Source organism: Monodelphis domestica, chromosome 8, assembly GCF_027887165.1.
Source record: "Monodelphis domestica isolate mMonDom1 chromosome 8, mMonDom1.pri, whole genome shotgun sequence".
NCBI classification, from domain to species: Eukaryota; Metazoa; Chordata; class Mammalia; order Didelphimorphia; family Didelphidae; genus Monodelphis; species Monodelphis domestica.
The window spans coordinates 98,160,815-98,180,787 of NC_077234.1; the positions used below are offsets into that span (position 1 = coordinate 98,160,815).

At 35.8% G+C, this 19,973-nt stretch overlaps 1 protein-coding gene across 3 annotated transcripts in view; it reads left to right on the forward strand.

The window, feature by feature from the left end:
- Positions 1 to 19,973, forward strand: part of VWA8 (von Willebrand factor A domain containing 8) — a 463,626-nt gene that overhangs the window by 166,985 nt on the left and 276,668 nt on the right. For all 3 annotated transcript variants that reach the window (XM_016425025.2, XM_007501527.3, XM_056807819.1), the window contains 2 exons: positions 3,417 to 3,585; positions 4,120 to 4,197. In XM_016425025.2, the coding sequence (XP_016280511.2) occupies positions 3,417 to 3,585; positions 4,120 to 4,197 (247 nt within the window). The remainder of the gene's footprint in view (positions 1 to 3,416; positions 3,586 to 4,119; positions 4,198 to 19,973) is intronic.

Sequence of the window (19,973 nt, forward strand, 5' to 3'; positions counted from 1 at the left end):
TGTCCTAATTAATCTTATTGAATCATCAAATCATCATCTGTGAGCATGGTCGTTTTTTCTCTTTTTTGCCTGTTTTGTAGCTTTTTCTTTTCTTACTGCTGTAACTAGCATTTCTACTATTATGTCAGAGAAGCCGTGAGGCATTCATTCTTTGCAATTTGACCTTTTGGAAGATTTAGATGTGTTTCTCTGTCGCCCTTAATATTTTTTCTTCATTTTACATAGACTTTTTGATCAGAATGAATATTAAGGAAGTTTCATTTTTGTGCTTTTTAGTAGTTTTTATAGAAATGAAAGCTATGTTTTGTTAAAGCCTTCTCCACTTATTGATATAATTGTATAAATGTTATTTTTATTGTTATAGTGATAAATTGCATTTCTAGCTTTTCTTAGAATTGGACCATTCTTTAATTATTGATTAATTATAGTGAAAATATTAAATTTGTCATAGTTTCTTTGCTGATATTTTTATCTCAGTATTTATTAGTGTTACTGATTTATAATTTTTCCTTCTTGCATTACATCTTCCAGGTTTGGAAACCAGTAATAGATTTGTCTCATAGAAGGATTTGGTAACATACCTACTGTCTCCATTTTTTAAAGTAGTTTTTGAAACATAGGAAATATTTTATCTTTAAGTTTTGAAAACATTCACTTTGTAGATACTTCTGGACCAGGAGATTTTTCTTCGCAATTTATTTATTTGTGACTTGATTTCTTTTTCTGAGATAAAATTGTTTAGATTATCTATTTTTTTCAATCTGGCTATTTTGTATTTTTTAATTATCATTTCACCTATGTTTTTGGCAAAAAAATGTGACTTTCCTTCTGATAATTTTCTTTATCTTTTGTTCATAGTAATCCTCTCTTCTCATTTTATATTGTGATTAATGGGTTATTTTATTAATTTTTTAAAGTTGCTTTATCCCTTCAGTGATAATTGTCTTCAAATTTATCTCTTTTAATATTCAGATTTTCTACTTTCATTTTTGTTAATAATTATTATATGTAATATATATAATTAATAATATTACATGTTCAGTTAATTGGTCTTCTGTTTATTTTGCTAATGCAAGTGTTTAGAATTATACATTTTCTGATAGAGATTACTTTAGATAGAGCTTGTAAATTTGGTATGCTAAATGTTATTGTTTTCTTTGATTTATTCATTGTTTCTGTGGTACAACAGTGTGATATTGAAATCACTTTAAAAGACTGATATATATTAATTCAAGGTTGCCAAGGAATTCAGCTATGTAATTCCTAAATGAAACACTCAAGTCAGCTGCCAACCTTTTTATGGTGTTTTAATTACAAACAGGAGGAAGAAAGTATGAGAGAGAGAGGGAGAGAGAGGGAGAGAGAGAGAGAGAGGGAGAGAGGGAGAGAGGGAGGGAGAGAGGGAGAGAGGGAGAGAGGGAGAGAGGGAGGGAGGGAGGGAGAGAGGGAAAGGGGAGCGAGGAGAAGAGGGTTTAAATACCCACTTTGCTCAGGCTGAGCCAAAGCGGGCCTAAAGGCCCTGGATAGCCAAGGCAAGAAAAGAGATCAGTTCTTATCACTCAAGTGAGCAATCTAAAGGGAAATAGTCCTCAGGGCTCCTCCACCTCAAGCTTCAGCCTCCGCACTCCTCTCGCCTTCCTCCCAGGAAGTCCTGAGACCTCCAGAGGCTGTCCTATACCTCACTTCCTGCGTCTCACATGTGCCAATGGTGGCTCTAGCTTAACCCAGGACTGCTGAGAGGTCTGTCCCCTTTGCACATGTCTGTTGAAGGTCATATTCTCAAATAATTAAATCTTGATTTTGCTGCAGCCCTTCCTAATCTTGTTACACTGAGTAGGGTGGAGATTGTAGTTTCCAAGACCTGATTCTGTTATTCCAAGTATCTCTATTGTTATTGATCAGGAAATAGCTAAATCTGATCTTCTAAAGAATGGTCTGAATAGGGTGGAGTAGTTTTGAAATTCACAACAGAAACAAAAATTGTGTATTATTTATGTCTAATCCATTATCTGCTTATAAAGCCTCTTCATAAAATCTGCCTTTGTTCATATTTTACTTAATTGAAATTTTTGTTTAGTTATAGCTTTTTTACCTTAATGTTCTATAAATGATACCTTTAATGGTTCAATTTTCTTAATACTTTTATGTCTTTTTTTTGCCCTACTAAGTGGTCAGTTTTTATGCACGTAGTATAGGAATAGGTTTTAATATCCCCATTTAGTATCTCCAAATGTAGTTTTTCTAACTTTTTGTTCAGATTTCAGATTGATTAGATTAATATATCTTTCTGTGTGATTCGTGTAAGTTCAAAAGAAGCATATCAAAGTCAACTACAGTTATTGTTTTACTGTATAGCCCTTTGGGCAGTTCAATTAAGCATAGTTCTTAGAGTTCTAAACTTTGTCAAGAGTGATTACTTACCTGCTATGACATTTGGGAAGTTTGTGACAATGGAGAGGCAGCTTCTTCCAGCTCTGAGTCCTTCCCTCTAAAACAGAGAGCACAATGCTTGTAGATGCCCAGGGTTTGTGTGAATCTTTTATGAGATCAAATATATAAAGCAGTATTAAAACTTTCAAGTACTACATGAATGCAATTAGTTTCTATTACTTGTTATGAAATACATTTAACATTGGCATTGTTTTATTGGCTAGGGTATCTTTTAAAAATACTGTAGTTTCCTTAAGTGCCTCTCTTTACAGTATTTATTTTTAAATATTATTTTATCTTAAATAGTATTTGCTACACCAATTCATCTCTGCTGTGGGCTTCTATGAAATCTTCCTATCCATCTTTTCTTATGGGGCTATAATATTCCTTTATATCAGTGTATCACAATTTATTTGGCTATTATTTATTCCATAGTCTTAAACTGTATTTTCATTTCTTTGCTACCAGAAAAATTTCTGCCATGAATATTTTTTTCTGGCTGTCTTAAACCTCTTGGGGGCATATGGTTAGGAATTAGAATCCCTGAGATGAGGTTCAATTTTAATGTAAGAAGGGGTTGTTGTCATAGTTGCAAATTAGATGGTACTTATATTCCAGGGAGACTTCATAGAAAAATGTCTTTTACGGAAACAACAGAGAAACTGTGTAATATATTTGGGTTTTAAAAGTTTCAAAATATAGTTCAAACTGAGTGTGAAGTTGTATCACTGGCTCTAGTAAAAGTATTGGAAACAATAATGCATTTTTTCCCTTTTAATCCTACCTTCCTATTCCAAGTGTTCCATTTCTTCTGTTTTTACTTCATTGATTTTTCAAAGAATGTACTCAGAATAAAAATTTGAGCTCTAATGTGTTTCTTTCAGGATTGCATCTTCATTGCAAACAGCAAGCTGAGACTTAGTTTCACAATTGAAAAAATGGAAGAAAAAGGTTATGTGTGTTTTTCCCTAAATGTTTCATTTTAGGTCTATATATCCTATCCATCCATCCTTCCGGATCATTGCCTTGGCTGAACCTCCTGTCATAGGAAGCAGCTCACAGCAGTGGCTGGGACCAGAATTCTTAACTATGTTCTTTTTCCATCATATGAAACCTTTGGCCAGGAGTGAAGAAATACAAGTGATTAAAGAGATGGTAAGAACTTATCAAACTTTTGCCTATAATATCCTTTTTAATTAATTGAATAATTAATTTAAAAAATATTTTTCCATGGTTACATGATTCATGTTCTCTTCTTCCTCTCTACCCTCTCCCCTCCTGGAGCTGACAAGCAATTCCACTGGGTTATACATATATATAATATCCTTTTTTAAAAGACCACTTCGCATTTTTATTTAGGTACCCTGATTTTTTGGTGTTAATGACTTATCCTCTTTCCACAACGCCAGCATACTTGCTCCTGCCTTCACTTACATTTTTCCAGAAGGAAATATTATAAACTCTGCCTATAATTTTTAGCTAGTTAAAATAGTTGTGTGACTGTGAGGTCTGCTGCCTTTTGTCCAGTCATTAAATGAACTGTGATTTAATATTATAATATTATTTAACTGGCCCTGAGTTTGGCAATTTTAAATGTGACTTCTTCAGTGATTAAATGATGTTTTTTAGTTTGATCAGCCAAAATGGTTTCCTTTTCTTATTTTCTCTCTAAACTCTTTTATCATATAGGTTTCAAATGTACCTCAAGATGCTGTGGAGAAATTGTTATCATTTACACACAAACTTCGAGAGACGCAAGACCCAACAGTGAGTTTATTTTTTGTGCTATTCTGTATTGTTAATGTGATATTCCCATTTATGTTCTTTAAAGATCTGTTTTTCTTTTATATATTGTATCTGTTATAGTTTCTTGTGTCACTTTGCAGTATGTTAAAAATTTTATTCCCTAGAGAATTTAATGTTTCTATCTGAATTTTTATTGCCAACTTCTTGTGGGTAATAGCTTTTCACTTTGGCTAACTAGTTGAGATTCCTTATAGTTTCTGCCCCAGCTCCCACTCCTTGAGATTTAGAAGTAATCCATAACACAGTTAGGTTCTAAGCAGCTGCAATGGCCAGGTGAAGTTAATATAAAGACTGTGAAATAAAAGCCTATAACATTTCAACATCAGGAATCCTGGCTCAAAAAAGAACAGTTCTTAACCATAATGAGTAAACTTGTTTTTGTACTTATTTTGATAATTCTATTTCAATATAACTGGTTTCTTTTGCAATCCTTTTGCAATATATGTCACTGTCTTCATTTAAAAACATAATTTTTGAGAAGAGATCCACAAATTCCTCCAGACTGCCAGTAGGATCAATGACCCCCAAGAAGGTTATGAACACCTCCTATAAAGAAATTGCAGGAGATGGGGGACAGCTAGGTGGCATAGTGGATAGAACGCCAACCCTAGATTCAGGAGAACCTGGATTCGAATATGGCCTCAGACACTTCCTAGTTTTGTAACCCTGGTCAAGTCAAGCTAACTCTGTTTGCCTAGCACCTGCTGCTCTTCTGTCTTAGAATTGTTACTAAGACAGAAAGTAAGAATTAAATAAAATTTTTAATAGATCAAGTCTGTCATTTTTATTTTTCCTAAGGGTGTTTAGGCTTAAAATTTTGTGAAATGTCATCATGTATGACAGAATAGTTCTATAGGAAAAGGTTTTGCACATGTGATTTTTAAAAGAATTGAAGAAAGTTTCTTCTGTTATTTGTTTTGTTTAAAGACAATTTATTGTTTTTTAGTGGCAACATGATGTAATGGATAGAGAACTGACCTGAGAGATAGAAAGACATGGGTTTCAAGTTCCTCCAGGGCCTTACTATGTGACCCTGGGAAAATGACTTTCTCTAAGGCTAAGACGGAGCAGGGCCCAATCTGTATTGATAGAGGGAGTTCCTTGTAAGGATCTGCCTTAAGGAAGAATAACAAATCAAATTTTAAAATTCATATATATATGTATATATGTATATGTATATACATATATATTTGAATAAGTACATATAAATGGTTCATACCCACTCGTATAACTGAAAAAAGCACTAATCTGTCAAAATTCACTAAATGAAACAATGAAATACATATCTTGACCTCAGTTTTACATCTTAGCTTCCATCAAGACTTTCTGTGATCTAGCAGCATCTTATCTTTCAAACTTTTTCTCATTCTTCTCTCCTCCACATGACATATGCTTCCACTAAATCAAACTGCTCACTGCCCGCCCTCCATGTGTACCTGTCTTTATATGACCTTTGCTCACATTATTTCCTATGCCTGAAATCTGAAATCATGCCATCTGTCCTGCTCTGGGAACATTCTTACTGATTGGATAGCTACTCCTAAGTGCATACTGCCTCTGGGATGAAGAGAGGAAGGATTAGATTGTAAAAAGAGCACAATATTTGGACTTGTAGTACTTCAGTTTAAATCTAAGTTTGGCTACCACTATAATCTTGGCCATATAGTCTCTTGACCTTGGTTTCCCTTCTGTAAAATACACCAGTTCTACTTATAATCTTTAAGGTCTCTTTTAGAACAAAATTTTGTGAGCTTATTATGTCTTCCCTGATATTTCCATTTTGTTTTCACTATTTTTTTTACAGTTGTAATGTTTCACTTTATCAGCTATTTTGTTACATATTATTTTATATTATAATTATTTGAGGGCCAGCTAGGTAGCACAGTGAATAGAGAGCCAAGCCAGGAATCAAGAGGATTTGGATTCAAATCTGGACCCAAACTGTATGACCCTGGCAAGTCACTTAACCCTAATTGCCTAGCCTATGGGTTCTAGAGAGAGAGAGAGAGAGAGAGAGAGAGAGAGAGAGAGAGAGAGAGAGAGAGAGAGAGAGAGAGAGAGAGAGAGAGTGTGTGTGTGAGTGTGTGTGTGAGAGAGAGAGGGAGAGAGAGAGAAAAAAAAACATCCTTATCTTAGAGTATAAGATACATGAGGGAAGAAAGGAGGTTTTATTTCCCTATCTTTACTATTGAACTCTCCAAAGTGTCTATACTCAATGGTTTGTCACCTCCCTCTCAGCAGAGTACTTTGTGTAATAATTCAATGAAAAAAATGAAGTCATTCATCATAAATTTCTTCTATCCCAGTTCCATATTTCAGATAACTTCATCATCAGCCTCTTACCCAAACATCATTTTCTCCAAACTTAGAGGATGAGTCGTCTATTCTCCTTGCCAATACCAACCCCTTTACTTGTGTCCTTGGTTTCAATCTCATCCATCTCCTCGAGATACTTAGTCCTTCAGTTTCTTCTTCTCTAATTTTCAGTTTCCTTTTCTCTATTGGCTCCTTCCCTGCTGTCTATAAATATGTCTAAGTCTTCCTCATTCTTAAAAAAAATCTTTAATTTAATCTTACCATCCTCACAAGCTTCATCTTGTATTTTTTTCTCCTTCTCACACCCAAAATCCTGAGGGAAAAAAAATCTGTCTATACTTTTTTGCCACTGTGTTCTCTCATTCATTTTTCAGCCCCTCACAATATAGCTTCTATCCTCATCATTGAACTGAAACTTCATTATCCATCAACATCAATTTCTTTGTGGCTAATTCCACTAGCCTTTTCTCTGTCTTCAGACTTCTTAACCCTTTTGTAGCATTTGAAATTGCTGACCATTCCTCTCTATCGGAATACTTTCTTTTTTATGGACTTGAGTGACACTGCTCAGTAATGATTCTTTTTGTGTCCAAAAAGCCTTCAGTATTCTATCTTGGAGCATCATTCATGTCCTGCCACCTCTTCATGATTCTACCCTAGAGTTCTATCTTTTTCTCATTCTATGTGTTCTCTTTACCTGCTATGGAATCAGATATTTCACTAAAAATATAACTTCCAGATAGAAATTTCAAGACCTCAACTCCTTATTTCACATACAAAGTCAGCCCTTTATTTACTGACCCAGCATATGACCTAAATGTTGTTTCTATCAGTCTTGAGCGAAAAATGACAAATGACAGTGTATTTTCTGGCAGCTAGGTGGCACAGTGGATACAGTGGCAGGCCAGAAGTCAGAAAGATTCATCTTCCTGAGTTCAAATGTGGCCTTAGACACTCATTAGCTGATTGATCCGAGGCAGGTGATAACTCTATTTGCCTCCATTTCCTCATCTGTAAAATGAACTAGAGAAGGAAATGACAAACCTCTCTATTATTTTTGTCAAGAAAATCCCAAATGGGATTGTAAAGAGTTGGACAATGAGACAACTGAACAAAAGCAAAAACAATGTTAATTCTTTTAACTGATCTGCTACACCATAAAGGAAATAAAATTAACATAGTTGTGAAGAAAATCCTGAAGAAGACGTAAAATATTCCCTTCTTTTATGATATTCCCAACCCTTCTCCAAAGATTTTTAGTTTTTTATAAAAATATCAGCAAATCACCAGAAGGAAGAAAAATAAGAATTTTTTCAAATTGTATGTGTATGTATATATGGGAAGAGAGTGCTTGAATCTATAAATAGAGATAATATTAATTACACTAATAAACAGACACTGTCAATGCTTTTAAAAATTTATAACCATGGCAACTAAGGTACTATATACTAAAAATTCCCTTTGTGCACTACAGAAACTAATAGAAATTTGATATTGAATTTGCTTCTTTTAAAGTCTTTAGTGTATGTTCTCTTGAAGTGCCTGAGTGCTTTTTATTAATGCCTACATTACAATAATGTGTTTTTGAAAATAAGAAAAATATCCATTCCCTCACTGCCTTTGATTTCAAATGCTGATTTTATTGCTCCTTTATTACAAGATGGATCTTTTTGTTGCTAGGTAAATTTTGATAAGAATCATTTTGATAGGGTAGCTTAGAATTAAAGGAATAAATAATTATGTTTAAAAGTCCTAAAATTTTACTTATTCCCTTTGGTTTTTAATACTAGCTATTATTATTGCAAATCAGCTTATAGTTGTCAAATGAGTGACTCACTGTTCAGGCTCTGGGGAAATATCTGCAGAACACTGACTTGAAGCTTGTAAGCCAGTGTATAATATCATGTCTGTGCTATGAATATAAATTTGTGCCTTGGGAATCCAATATGCTTTTAATAGGACTTGTTATATGCAAATGCTCTGGTGGGGGTTAATTTGCACTCATTTTCTTTCATTAAAATTTTGGTGGCCAGAACTATTTAGTCAGTCACTTTGTTCTTACAAATAGTAAATACTAGCTTGTTTTTTTCTTCTCTTTTTAAATTTTATTAAGGCAGTTGTAAAGTGCTTAGTATCACAAAGCTGAAAAATATTGTGGTGTAGTTGAAAGCCTACCAAATTCGGAGTCCAGGAAGATCTGAGTTAATCCTGACTCTAATGCTGATTATTACACAGCACAAATGTCAAGTTACTGAATTTCTCTTGACTCCAATTTCCTCAACTCTGAAATGTGGATAATGAACCTTGCTGCCTTACTCTATCTCACAGATTTATTGAGAGGTAAGGATATTATATAAATTAAAAGTTCTGTTTCTGTGTGGGAGTTCCACATGTATTGCAAAGAGGGTGGAATTTGGAGTCAGGAAGGTCAGGATTCAAAAACTAGCCGGGTGACCCATAAAGGTGTGCAACATCTCTGTGACACAATTTCAAAATCTGTAAATTGGGGGTTATAAAACCACAGTCTTTACCTCACTGGGTTCTTATGGAACATAAATGAAATATGTGCTTTGTAAATCTTAGCAGTATATAATTCAACTTTTATTTTTATCATAATAATTATTGCCTTTATAGCCTTGTACAAGTCACCTAACCTCTTAGACCTCAACTTCTTCATTTGTAAAAATGAATGGTTAGCCTCAATTAGATCTCGTTTCTCTTCTAGCTCTCTACCTGTAATGCCATGATTATTATTAAAAATAAAGAATATTTGTTGTTATTAAGTCTAATTCTCCATGCCTGACTCTATGACCCCATTTTAGGGTTTTCTGGGCAGAGATACTAGAGTGATTTACCATTTCCTTTTCCAACTCATTTTATAGATAAGGAAACTGTGGCAAACAAGGGTAAATGACTTGCCCAAGGTCACACAGCTAGTAATTATCTGAGTATGAAGTTGAGTCTTCCTGACTCCCTGCCTATTACTATACCCCCCCTCACCATCTTACTGCCCCAATATACAACATAATTAAATTTATATTTCTGTGCAATATTTCTTTGCAGTTACCTGCTTTATAAGGGTTTAGTTTTTCATCTTCAGAGTTACAAAAACTCAATATTGATTGTCAGTTATTGAGTTTTCTTTTGATTTTTTGGGGGGTGAAAAAATACTATTAGATTAGTTTTGTTGTCCTACAGTATTTATCATGACAATATACTATAATTGTTTGCTTTTTTAAAGTAGTAATTGTCTTATTTAAAGAAAAGAAAATTCTCAGAATGTATTGTTCCTTTCCAAAAAATGAGTCCTGTGCCAATTCTGATAGGAATATTAGAAATAGCAATATCAACAATAAATATCACAAATAAATCATATGTCAGTAGCTATGGAGTAACTGGTATTTTTATCAGTTTAAAATCAGCCATGTATACTAACACAATCATGAATCTTGAAAATCAGTCATGTATATGATATTTAAATCAGGCTATAGACAATTGCTGGTTGTTTTTTGTTTTTGTTTTTGTTTTTGTTATTAACCAACAAGTGTCTGGTGATGAGTGATTGGATCTGAGGGATGTTGTAGCTGAGGAGAGAGAGTGTTAGCCTGCTTGGGAGACTAGCAGCTAGAGGGAATGAGATAAGAACAGGAAAGGTTGGGGGTCAGCATTACTGAGAAAGACCAAGCAGAAGAATCATAGCACCATGCCTGGGGGATATGGTCTCCTTTTATTGTGACAAAGAGAAAGATTTATACAGAGTAAAACATTAAGCATTACAAAATTCTCGGGGGTGTTACTTTCCCACGAGATGTTCATGAAAATGACTTCACATACAGATGTTACCAGGTTTACTATTACAAACATAAGCAAGTTGAGAAACAAGATTGCAACTCTGTTCTTGGGGAAATGCAGGTTTGGTACTTTCAGTCATGATGTTACAAGGACTTCTTTGCTCTTCAGAGTAAGGGGAGACTCAGGGTTTTAATGATGACCCTTGGCTGAGAATAATAGTGTCTTCGTTTGAAAGATTAGGACTTTGCCAGCAATCTCAAGCAAACATGACTGCTTTTCTTAGTGGGCCTCACAAACAACCATTTATTTTTTTCTTCTTCCAAATAAAGTTAAAGAACAACAGCAAAAAAGGAAAAAGCCAATCACAACAAATATGCATAGTCAATCTATCAAATTCATTCATTGGCAATGTGCAGACATTCCTGTCTCATTTTGCATTTTGAGGCTATGACCTCTTTCTCAAGGTGTGAGGTACCATACTTTGTCTTAGGTCCCTAGAGATCTGTGGCTGCATTGATCAGATAGTTAAAATCTTCCATAATTGTTTGTCTTTATCAATTTGTCACTGCATTAATTGTTCTCCTAGGTATGCTAACCCAACTGTGCATTGGTTCACATGAGTATTCCCATATTTCTTTGGAACTATCCATTTTGTAATTTCTTAACAGTGTAATAATATTCCATTAATTTAGATACCATCATTTGTTTAACTAGTCCTACTACAGAAAGTACTAGGTAGTACTACAGAAAGTAATTAATTTTGGTACACATATTTCCTTTGATCTTTATTAGTGGTATTGCTGAGTCAAACAAAATGCACAATTGTGCATTTTATATAAATTATGCTCCTGCCTCTCCTCAATTTTTCTCCATTATAAAAATCCTCAAATTTTGTTTATATTTGATGAAGAAGTCCAAATATGAAACATGTTATCCATTAAAGAGAAATAATAGATTCAGGAATTCTCAGAATGAAATTCAGGAATGTTTAGAATGAGATATAGATAGATTGAAGGTGGTGTGTGTGTCTGTGTATGTCTGTGTCTGTGTGTGTGTCTGTCTGTGTATTTGAGCATTTGGGGAATTTATTTTGCTTGACTATATATTTACTACAATAATTTTGCTTTTTTTCTCATTGTTCACTGGAGAGAGAGAAGAATGGAAAGAAAATAAATTTCTATTGATTTGAAAATGGAAAGGGAGGTGCTACAGATATGATATGTTTTCATGAATTTCCAGTTTAACTAACTGCATTATTAGTTTTACTTAAATCTTTTTGCATTGTTTCAAGAAGGTATAATCCATAAATGTATGTAGTGTTAAATAAAATCAATAAAACTTGAAGTGGGGGAAAAAACAAAAAAGGAATCAGAGAGTAAAACAAAGGGTCTTATGTAATCATGCTTATTTTGATTTGACATATTCTCTATATCAGAGACTGTAGGAAAACCTAGATAATAGTTCAATGTTCATATTTTGAAAATGTAATGCTAGAAATATTTATGTTATCCTTGATTTTTTTTATTTCCAATTAGCCACCAAATCTTATATGCCTTTGAACTTCTCATGGGCTACAAACTTTTGTTGATATAACTGTCAGGGAACAACAAGAAGTTCAGTCAGTGATAGCAAACTTTTTAGAGATTGAGTGCCCAAACTACTACCCTCATGCCACATGTGAGCCCCCCCACCTTACCCCAGACAGGGGAGGGAGGAAATGCTCCCATTGGGCAACTGGGCAAAGTGGTGGATGATGGTATAAATGTCCTCAGGAACAGTAGAGAGGGGAAAGGGAGCACACCCCACCCCTGGCACATGTACCATAGGTTTGCCGACATGATTATAGGTAAAGAGGACAGTAATGGTACTGATTTGTCTTCTCTGTTGGTGCACTGAATTCTGGGAGTACTGTCTGGTTTCTTTCACCTGATGCAGTCTCTGATTTCTCTCCTTGAACCTTATATAGCTCACAACAATTTAAGCTAAAAATTAATTGGAATCTTTTGACATGGTGCCGTGAAGAATATTATATCAAACTTTAATTATATTTAACCTTAAGTTAGCTAAAAATGCACCTAATAAGACTTAAAAAAAAAAACAAATAAAAGCAGGGAATATTAAGAAATTTCCATAGAAGATGTGCAGAGATACTTTCCCAGAAGCAGTCAGAGAAAAGCTCATAATGTAATGAAGAAATAGAATGGAGAGACACAACTGGACTTCCGGTTAAGATGGCGGCTTAGAGAAAGCTGAAGTTCAGATCTCCGGAAAACCCTTCCCGACCGATCTCAAACTAGAAGCTCCTAAGGCGCCGAAATTCAAAACGATCAACAGCACAGACCCTGGGAACCCTCCTCCTGGACCTGGACCCGGTTCAAAAGGTACGGCTCCCCTTAAAAGCCAGAACCCGAGATCCCTCGGACCTCAGGGGTAGGAGCGCAGAGTCCAAGGCTCCCGGAAGCGGCAGCCGCGCCGGGCTCAGAGAGCAGGGTCTGAGGAACAACAACCCTCAGGGTCTTCTACCCAAGTCCCAGTCCGGGTGAAAGTTACTGCCTGGGGCTTCCGCTGCAAAGAGCCGGTTGGTCAAAGAGCCGGTCGGTCCGGGTGAAAGTTACTGCCTGGGGCCTCCGCTGCAGAGAGCTGGTCAAAACAACAGCAACCCTCAGGGCGGGCAAGACAGCCTCACTGGCTGGATCCTGCTATCCAAGTCTCAGTGAAAGTCTGTGCTCTCGGAGCTTGGGGAAGCGGCAGCCCATCCCCCCGCAGGCCGACGAAACAGCCTCACGGCCAGGGATTCTGAAGGCAACTTCCGGAAATCGAGCCAGGGGGAGAGTGTGGCCTCGTGGTCCGACCCTTCCATTCCAGTTCCAGTGAGGCATATTCAGTTTAACCCAGGGAACGCTCATAGAACCAACATCTGCCCAGGACTAAAGCCTCTGATCACCAGACAAAGACAAGAAAAGCCAATCCTCCACGTTCAGAGATGACAAACTCCACAGAACCACAGAAGCCCCAAAATACCAAGAAAAATAAGAAGAAAGGGGCGACTCTGGACACATTCTATGGAGCCAAAATACAAAATACAGAGCAGATAGAAGAAGATATACAAGAAAATTCTCCAAAATCTTCCAAAGGAAATAGAAACTCTCCACAAACCCATGAAGAATTTGAATCAGAAAGGACCAAAAAGATGGAAGCCCTCTGGGAGGAAAAGTGGGAAATGATGCAAAAGAAATTCACGCATCTACAAAACCAGTTTGACCAAACTGTAAAAGAAAACCAGGCTTTAAAGCAAGAACTAATAAAGCAAAGCCAAAACACCAAGAAATTAGAAGAGAACATAAAATATCTCACCGACAAGGTGATAGATCTGGAAAACAGGGGGAGAAGAGAAAATTTAAGAATAATTGGACTCCCAGAAAAGCCAGAAATAAACACCAAACTGGACATGGTGATACAAGATATAATCAAAGAAAATTGCCCAGAGATTCTAGAACAAGGGGGCAATACATCCACTGACAGAGCTCACAGAACACCTTCTACACTAAACCCCCAAAAGACAACTCCCAGGAATGTAATTGCCAAATTCCAAAGCTATCAAACAAAAGAAAAAATCCTACAGGAAGCCAGAAAAAGACAATTTAGATATAAAGGAATGCCAATCAGGGTCACACAAGACCTTGCAAGTTCTACTCTGAATGATCGTAAGGCATGGAACATGATCTTCAGAAAGGCAAGAGAGCTGGGTCTCCAACCAAGAATCAGCTACCCAGCAAAACTGACTATATACTTCCAAGGGAAAGTATGGGCATTCAACAAAATAGAAGACTTCCAACTTTTTGCAAAGAAAAGACCAGAGCTCTGTGGAAAGTTTGATACCGAAAATCAAAGAGCAAGGAATACCTGAAAAGGTAAATATTAAGGAAAGGGGAAAAATGTTATCTTCTTTTACTCAAACTCTCTTCTATAAGGACTACATTTATATCAACCTATGTATACTAATATGTGGGGAAAATGTAATGTATAAATAGGGGGTAAAGAAAGACCAAATAGAATAATGGTTCTCACACAAAGATTCACATGGGAAGGGGAGGGGAAGAAAACTCCTATAAGAAGGAGAGGAAGAGAGGGGGGGGTTTACTTAAACCTCAATCTCAGGGAAATCAACTCTGAGAGGGAAAAACATCCAGATCCATTGGGATCTTGAATTCTATCTTACCCAACAAGGGTAAGGAGAAGGGAAAACCAAGGGGGGGAGGGGGAGAGGGAGAACAAAAAGGGAGGGAAAGAGAGGGGGGAGGGGGAGGGAACAAAAAGGGAGGGACTAAAAAGGGAAACATCAAGGGAGGGGACAAGGGGGACTGATTCAAAGTAAATCACTGGACTAAAAGGTAGAGCCGAAGAAGAAAAGGTTAGAATTAGGGAAGGCAATCAAAATGCCAGGGAGTCCACAAATGACAATCATAACTTTGAACATGAATGGGATGAACTCACCCATAAAACGTAGACGAATAGCTGAATGGATTAGAATCCAAAACCCTACCATATGTTGTCTTCAAGAAACACACATGAGGCGGGTTGACACCCACAAGGTCAGAATTAAAGGATGGAGTAAGACCTTCTGGGCCTCAACTGATAGAAAGAAGGCAGGAGTGGTAATCATGATATCTGATAAAGCCAATGCAAAAATAGACCTGATCAAAAGGGATAGGGAAGGTAATTATATTTTGTTAAAAGGGACTCTAGACAACGAGGAAATATCATTAATCAACATGTATGCACCAAATAATATAGCACCCAAATTTCTAATGGAGAAACTAGGAGAATTGAAGGAAGAAATAGACAATAAAACCATACTAGTGGGAGACTTAAACCAACCATTATCAAATTTAGATAAATCAAATCAAAAAATAAATAAGAAAGAGGTAAAAGAAGTGAATGAAATCTTAGAAAAATTAGAATTAATAGACATATGGAGAAAAATAAATAGGGATAAAAAGGAATACACCTTCTTCTCAGCACCACATGGCACATTCACAAAAATTGACCATACATTAGGTCACAGAAACATAGCACACAAATGCAAAAAAGCAGAAATAATGAATGCAGCCTTCTCAGATCACAAGGCAATAAAAATAATGATTAGTAATGGTACATGGAAAACCAAATCTAAAACCAATTGGAAATTAAACAATATGATACTCCAAAACCGTTTAGCTAAAGAAGAAATCATAGAAACAATTAATAATTTCATCAAGGAAAATGACAATGGCGAAACATCCTTTCAAACCTTTTGGGATGCAGCCAAAGCGGTAATCAGAGGCAAATTCATATCCCTGAAAGCTCATATTAACAAACAAGGGAGAGCAGAGATCAATCAATTGGAAATGCAATTGAAAAAACTCGAAAGCGATCAAATTAAAAACCCCCAGCAGAAAACCAAATTAGAAATCCTAAAAATTAAGGGAGAAATTAATAAAATCGAAAGTGATAGAACTATTGATTTAATAAATAAGACAAGAAGCTGGTACTTTGAAAAAACAAACAAAATAGACAAAGTACTGGTCAATCTAATTAAAAAAAGGAAGGAAGAAAAGCAAATTCACAGCATTAAAGATGAAAAGGGGGACAGCACCTCCAATGAGGAGGAAATTAAGGCAATCATTAGAAATTACTTTGCCCAATTATATGGCAATAAATACACCAATTTAGGAGAAATGGATGAATATATACAAAAATACAAACTGCCTAGACTAACAGAAGAGGAAATAGAATTCTTAAATAATCCCATATCAGAAATTGAAATCCATCAAGCCATCAAAGAACTTCCTAAGAAAAAATCCCCAGGGCCTGATGGATTCACCTGTGAATTCTATCAAACATTCAGAGAACAGTTAACCCCAATACTATACAAACTATTTGACATAATAAGCAAAGAGGGAGTTCTACCAAACTCCTTTTACGACACAAACATGGTACTGATTCCAAAACCAGGCAGGTCAAAAACAGAGAAAGAAAACTATAGACCAATCTCCCTAATGAATATAGATGCAAAAATTTTAAATAGGATACTAGCAAAAAGACTCCAGCAAGTGATCAGAAGGATCATTCACCATGATCAAGTAGGATTCATACCAGGGATGCAGGGCTGGTTCAACATTAGGAAAACCATCCACATAATTGACCACATCAACAAGCAAACTAGCAAGAACCACATGATTATTTCAATAGATGCAGAAAAAGCCTTTGATAAAATACAACACCCATTCCTATTAAAAACACTAGAAAGCATAGGAATAGAAGGGTCATTCCTAAAAATAATAAACAGTATATATCTAAAACCAACAGCTAATATCATCTGCAATGGGGATAAACTAGATGCATTCCCAATAAGATCAGGAGTGAAACAAGGATGCCCATTATCACCTCTACTATTTGACATTGTACTAGAAACACTAGCAGTAGCAATTAGAGAAGATAAAGAAATTGAAGGCATCAGAATAGGCAAGGAGGAGACCAAGTTATCACTCTTTGCGGATGACATGATGGTCTACTTAAAGAATCCTAGAGATTCAACCAAAAAGCTAATTGAAATAATCAACAACTTTAGCAAAGTTGCAGGATACAAAATAAACCCACATAAATCATCAGCTTTTCTATATATCTCCAACACAGCTCAGCAGCAAGAACTAGAAAGAGAAATCCCATTCAAAATCACCTTAGACAAAATAAAATACCTAGGAATCTATCTCCCAAGACAAACACAGGAACTATATGAACACAACTACAAAACACTCGCCACACAACTAAAACTAGACTTGAACAATTGGAAAAACATTAACTGCTCATGGATAGGACGAGCCAATATAATAAAAATGACCATCCTACCCAAACTTATTTATCTATTTAGTGCCATACCCATTGAACTACCAAAATACTTCTTCACTGATTTAGAAAAAACCATAACAAAGTTCATTTGGAAGAACAAAAGATCAAGGATATCCAGGGAAATAATGAAAAAAAACACATATGATGGGGGCCTTGCAGTCCCAGACCTCAAACTATATTACAAAGCAGCAGTCATCAAAACAATTTGGTACTGGCTAAGAAACAGAAAGGAAGATCAGTGGAATAGACTGGGGGAAAACGACCTCAGCAAGACAGTATACGATAAACCCAAAGATCCCAGCTTTTGGGACAAAAATCCACTATTCGATAAAAACTGCTGGGAAAATTGGAAGACAGTGTGGGAGAGACTAGGAATAGATCAACACCTCACACCCTACACCAAGATAAATTCAAAATGGGTGAGTGACTTAAACATAAAGAAGGAAACCATAAGTAAATTGGGTAAACACAGAATAGTATACATGTCAGACCTTTGGGAGGGGAAAGGCTTTAAAACCAAGCAAGATATAGAAAGAATCACAAAATATAAAATAAATAATTTTGACTACATCAAACTAAAAAGCTTTTGTACAAACAAAACCAATATAACTAAAATCAGAAGGGAAACAACAAATTGGGAAAAAATCTTCATAGAAACCTCTGACAAAGGTTTAATTACTCATATTTATAATGAGCTAAATCAATTGTACAAAAAATCAAGCCATTCTCCAATTGATAAATGGGCAAGGGAAATGGATAGGCAGTTCTCAGATAAAGAAATCAAAACTATTAACAAGCACATGAAGAAGTGTTCTACATCTCTTATAATCAGAGAGATGCAAATCAAAACAACTCTGAGGTATCACCTCACACCTAGCAGATTGGCTAACATAACAGCAAAGGAAAGTAATGAATGCTGGAGGGGATGTGGCAAAGTAGGGACATTAATTCATTGCTGGTGGAGTTGTGAACTGATCCAACCATTCTGGAGGGCAATTTGGAACTATGCCCAAAGGGCGACAAAAGAATATCTACCCTTTGACCCAGCCATAGCACTGCTGGGTCTGTACCCCAAAGAGATAATGGACACAAAGACTTGTACAAAAATATTCATAGCTGCGCTCTTTGTGGTGGCCCAAAACTGGAAAACGAGGGGATGCCCATCAATTGGGGAATGGCTGAACAAACTGTGGTATATGTTGGTGATGGAATACTATTGTACTCAAAGGAATAATAAAGTGGAGAAGTTCCATGGAGACTGGAACAACCTCCAGGAAGTGATGCAGAGCGAGAGGAGCAGAACCAGGAGAACATTGTACACAGAGACTAATACACTGTGGTATAATCGAACGTAATGGACTTCTACATTAGGGGCGGTGTAATGTCCCTGAACAACTTTCAGGGATCCAGGAGAAAAAAAACACCATTCATAAGCAAAGGATAAACTATGGGAGTGGAAACACCGAGAAAAAGCAACTGCCTGAATACAGAGGTTGAGGGGACATGACAGAGGATAGACTTTAAATGAACACTCTAATGCAAATACTATCAACAAAGCAATGGGTTCAAATCAAGAAAACATCTAATGCCCAGTGGACTTACGCTTCGGCTATGGGGGGTGGGGGGGAGGAAAAGAAAATGATCTATGTCTTTAACGAATAATGCTTGGAAATGATCAAATAAAATATATTTAAAAAAAAAAAGAAATAGAATGGAGTAAGAAAATGTAAGAGAAGCATCTTCTGATAATAAGTTCAACTGCAACAAACATAAGAACATTTAGGAGTCTTGGAAAAATAATTGAAGTAAGCAGTAACGTGTTACATTGAGGCTTCTAATGAAAAACTTGAAAGGAGAATTTATGCCTTAGAATAGAAACTGGACCATGTTTCCAGAGCAAAAAAAGTGGAGGTGACCCAAATAAAATTCATTAATACGATAAGATTAAAGCTATATCAAAAGACAACAAAATTGTAGGAACATATTATGTAAATATAATTTTTTAAATTGATGTAGAAAATAGAACCTCAAGAGTTCATCTGAAAATCATTGACCCTTCCAAAAATCTTGAATATTAAAATCAACAACAAAAAGCATATTTCCTGAACCTATTAGAAAAATATGGCAAATCACAATTTGATAGAATTCATAAGATCCTTTTAGGTAGAAACTCCAGGTTTAACTCATCCAGAAATGTCTTCATCAGTTTTGAAGCAAGTCAAAGAGAAAATACTGCTAGGAGACAGGAACAGATACCAAAGAACTAAAAAAAAATAGGAAATTAGTAAATAAAATACCAAAAAGCAATGGAATCTTTATAGTACAAAAAAAAAATCTTTATCTTTCAAAGTAAACATAATCCTAAGGGGCAGCTGGGTAGTGTAAGGGGGAGAAAAGGGGTTTTTATAAAAGGTTGGACTAGGATATTCAAGAGTAGGGTCACCAAGAATTTTATGAAATTCCAAAGAGGTTTATTTAACAGTTTGTTTACAAAATATAGAAAGAGTGAAAGTAAGAAAATGAGAGAGGATAGGGTAAGATATCTAGCCTAAGCACTAAGTATTTTGCTCTAACCCCTGACTCAACCCAGGCAGGGGAGTTTAGTCTTAGCCAGAGGGGCCTCAACCCTTGTAGCTGAGGACCTGGGGATGCAGGGAGCCTCTCTCAAGAGGATAGGTTTCTCCTGAGGCTAGTCTCTTCAGAAATATCCAGGAAAGGAGTCAGCTTTTTTCACTCATTAT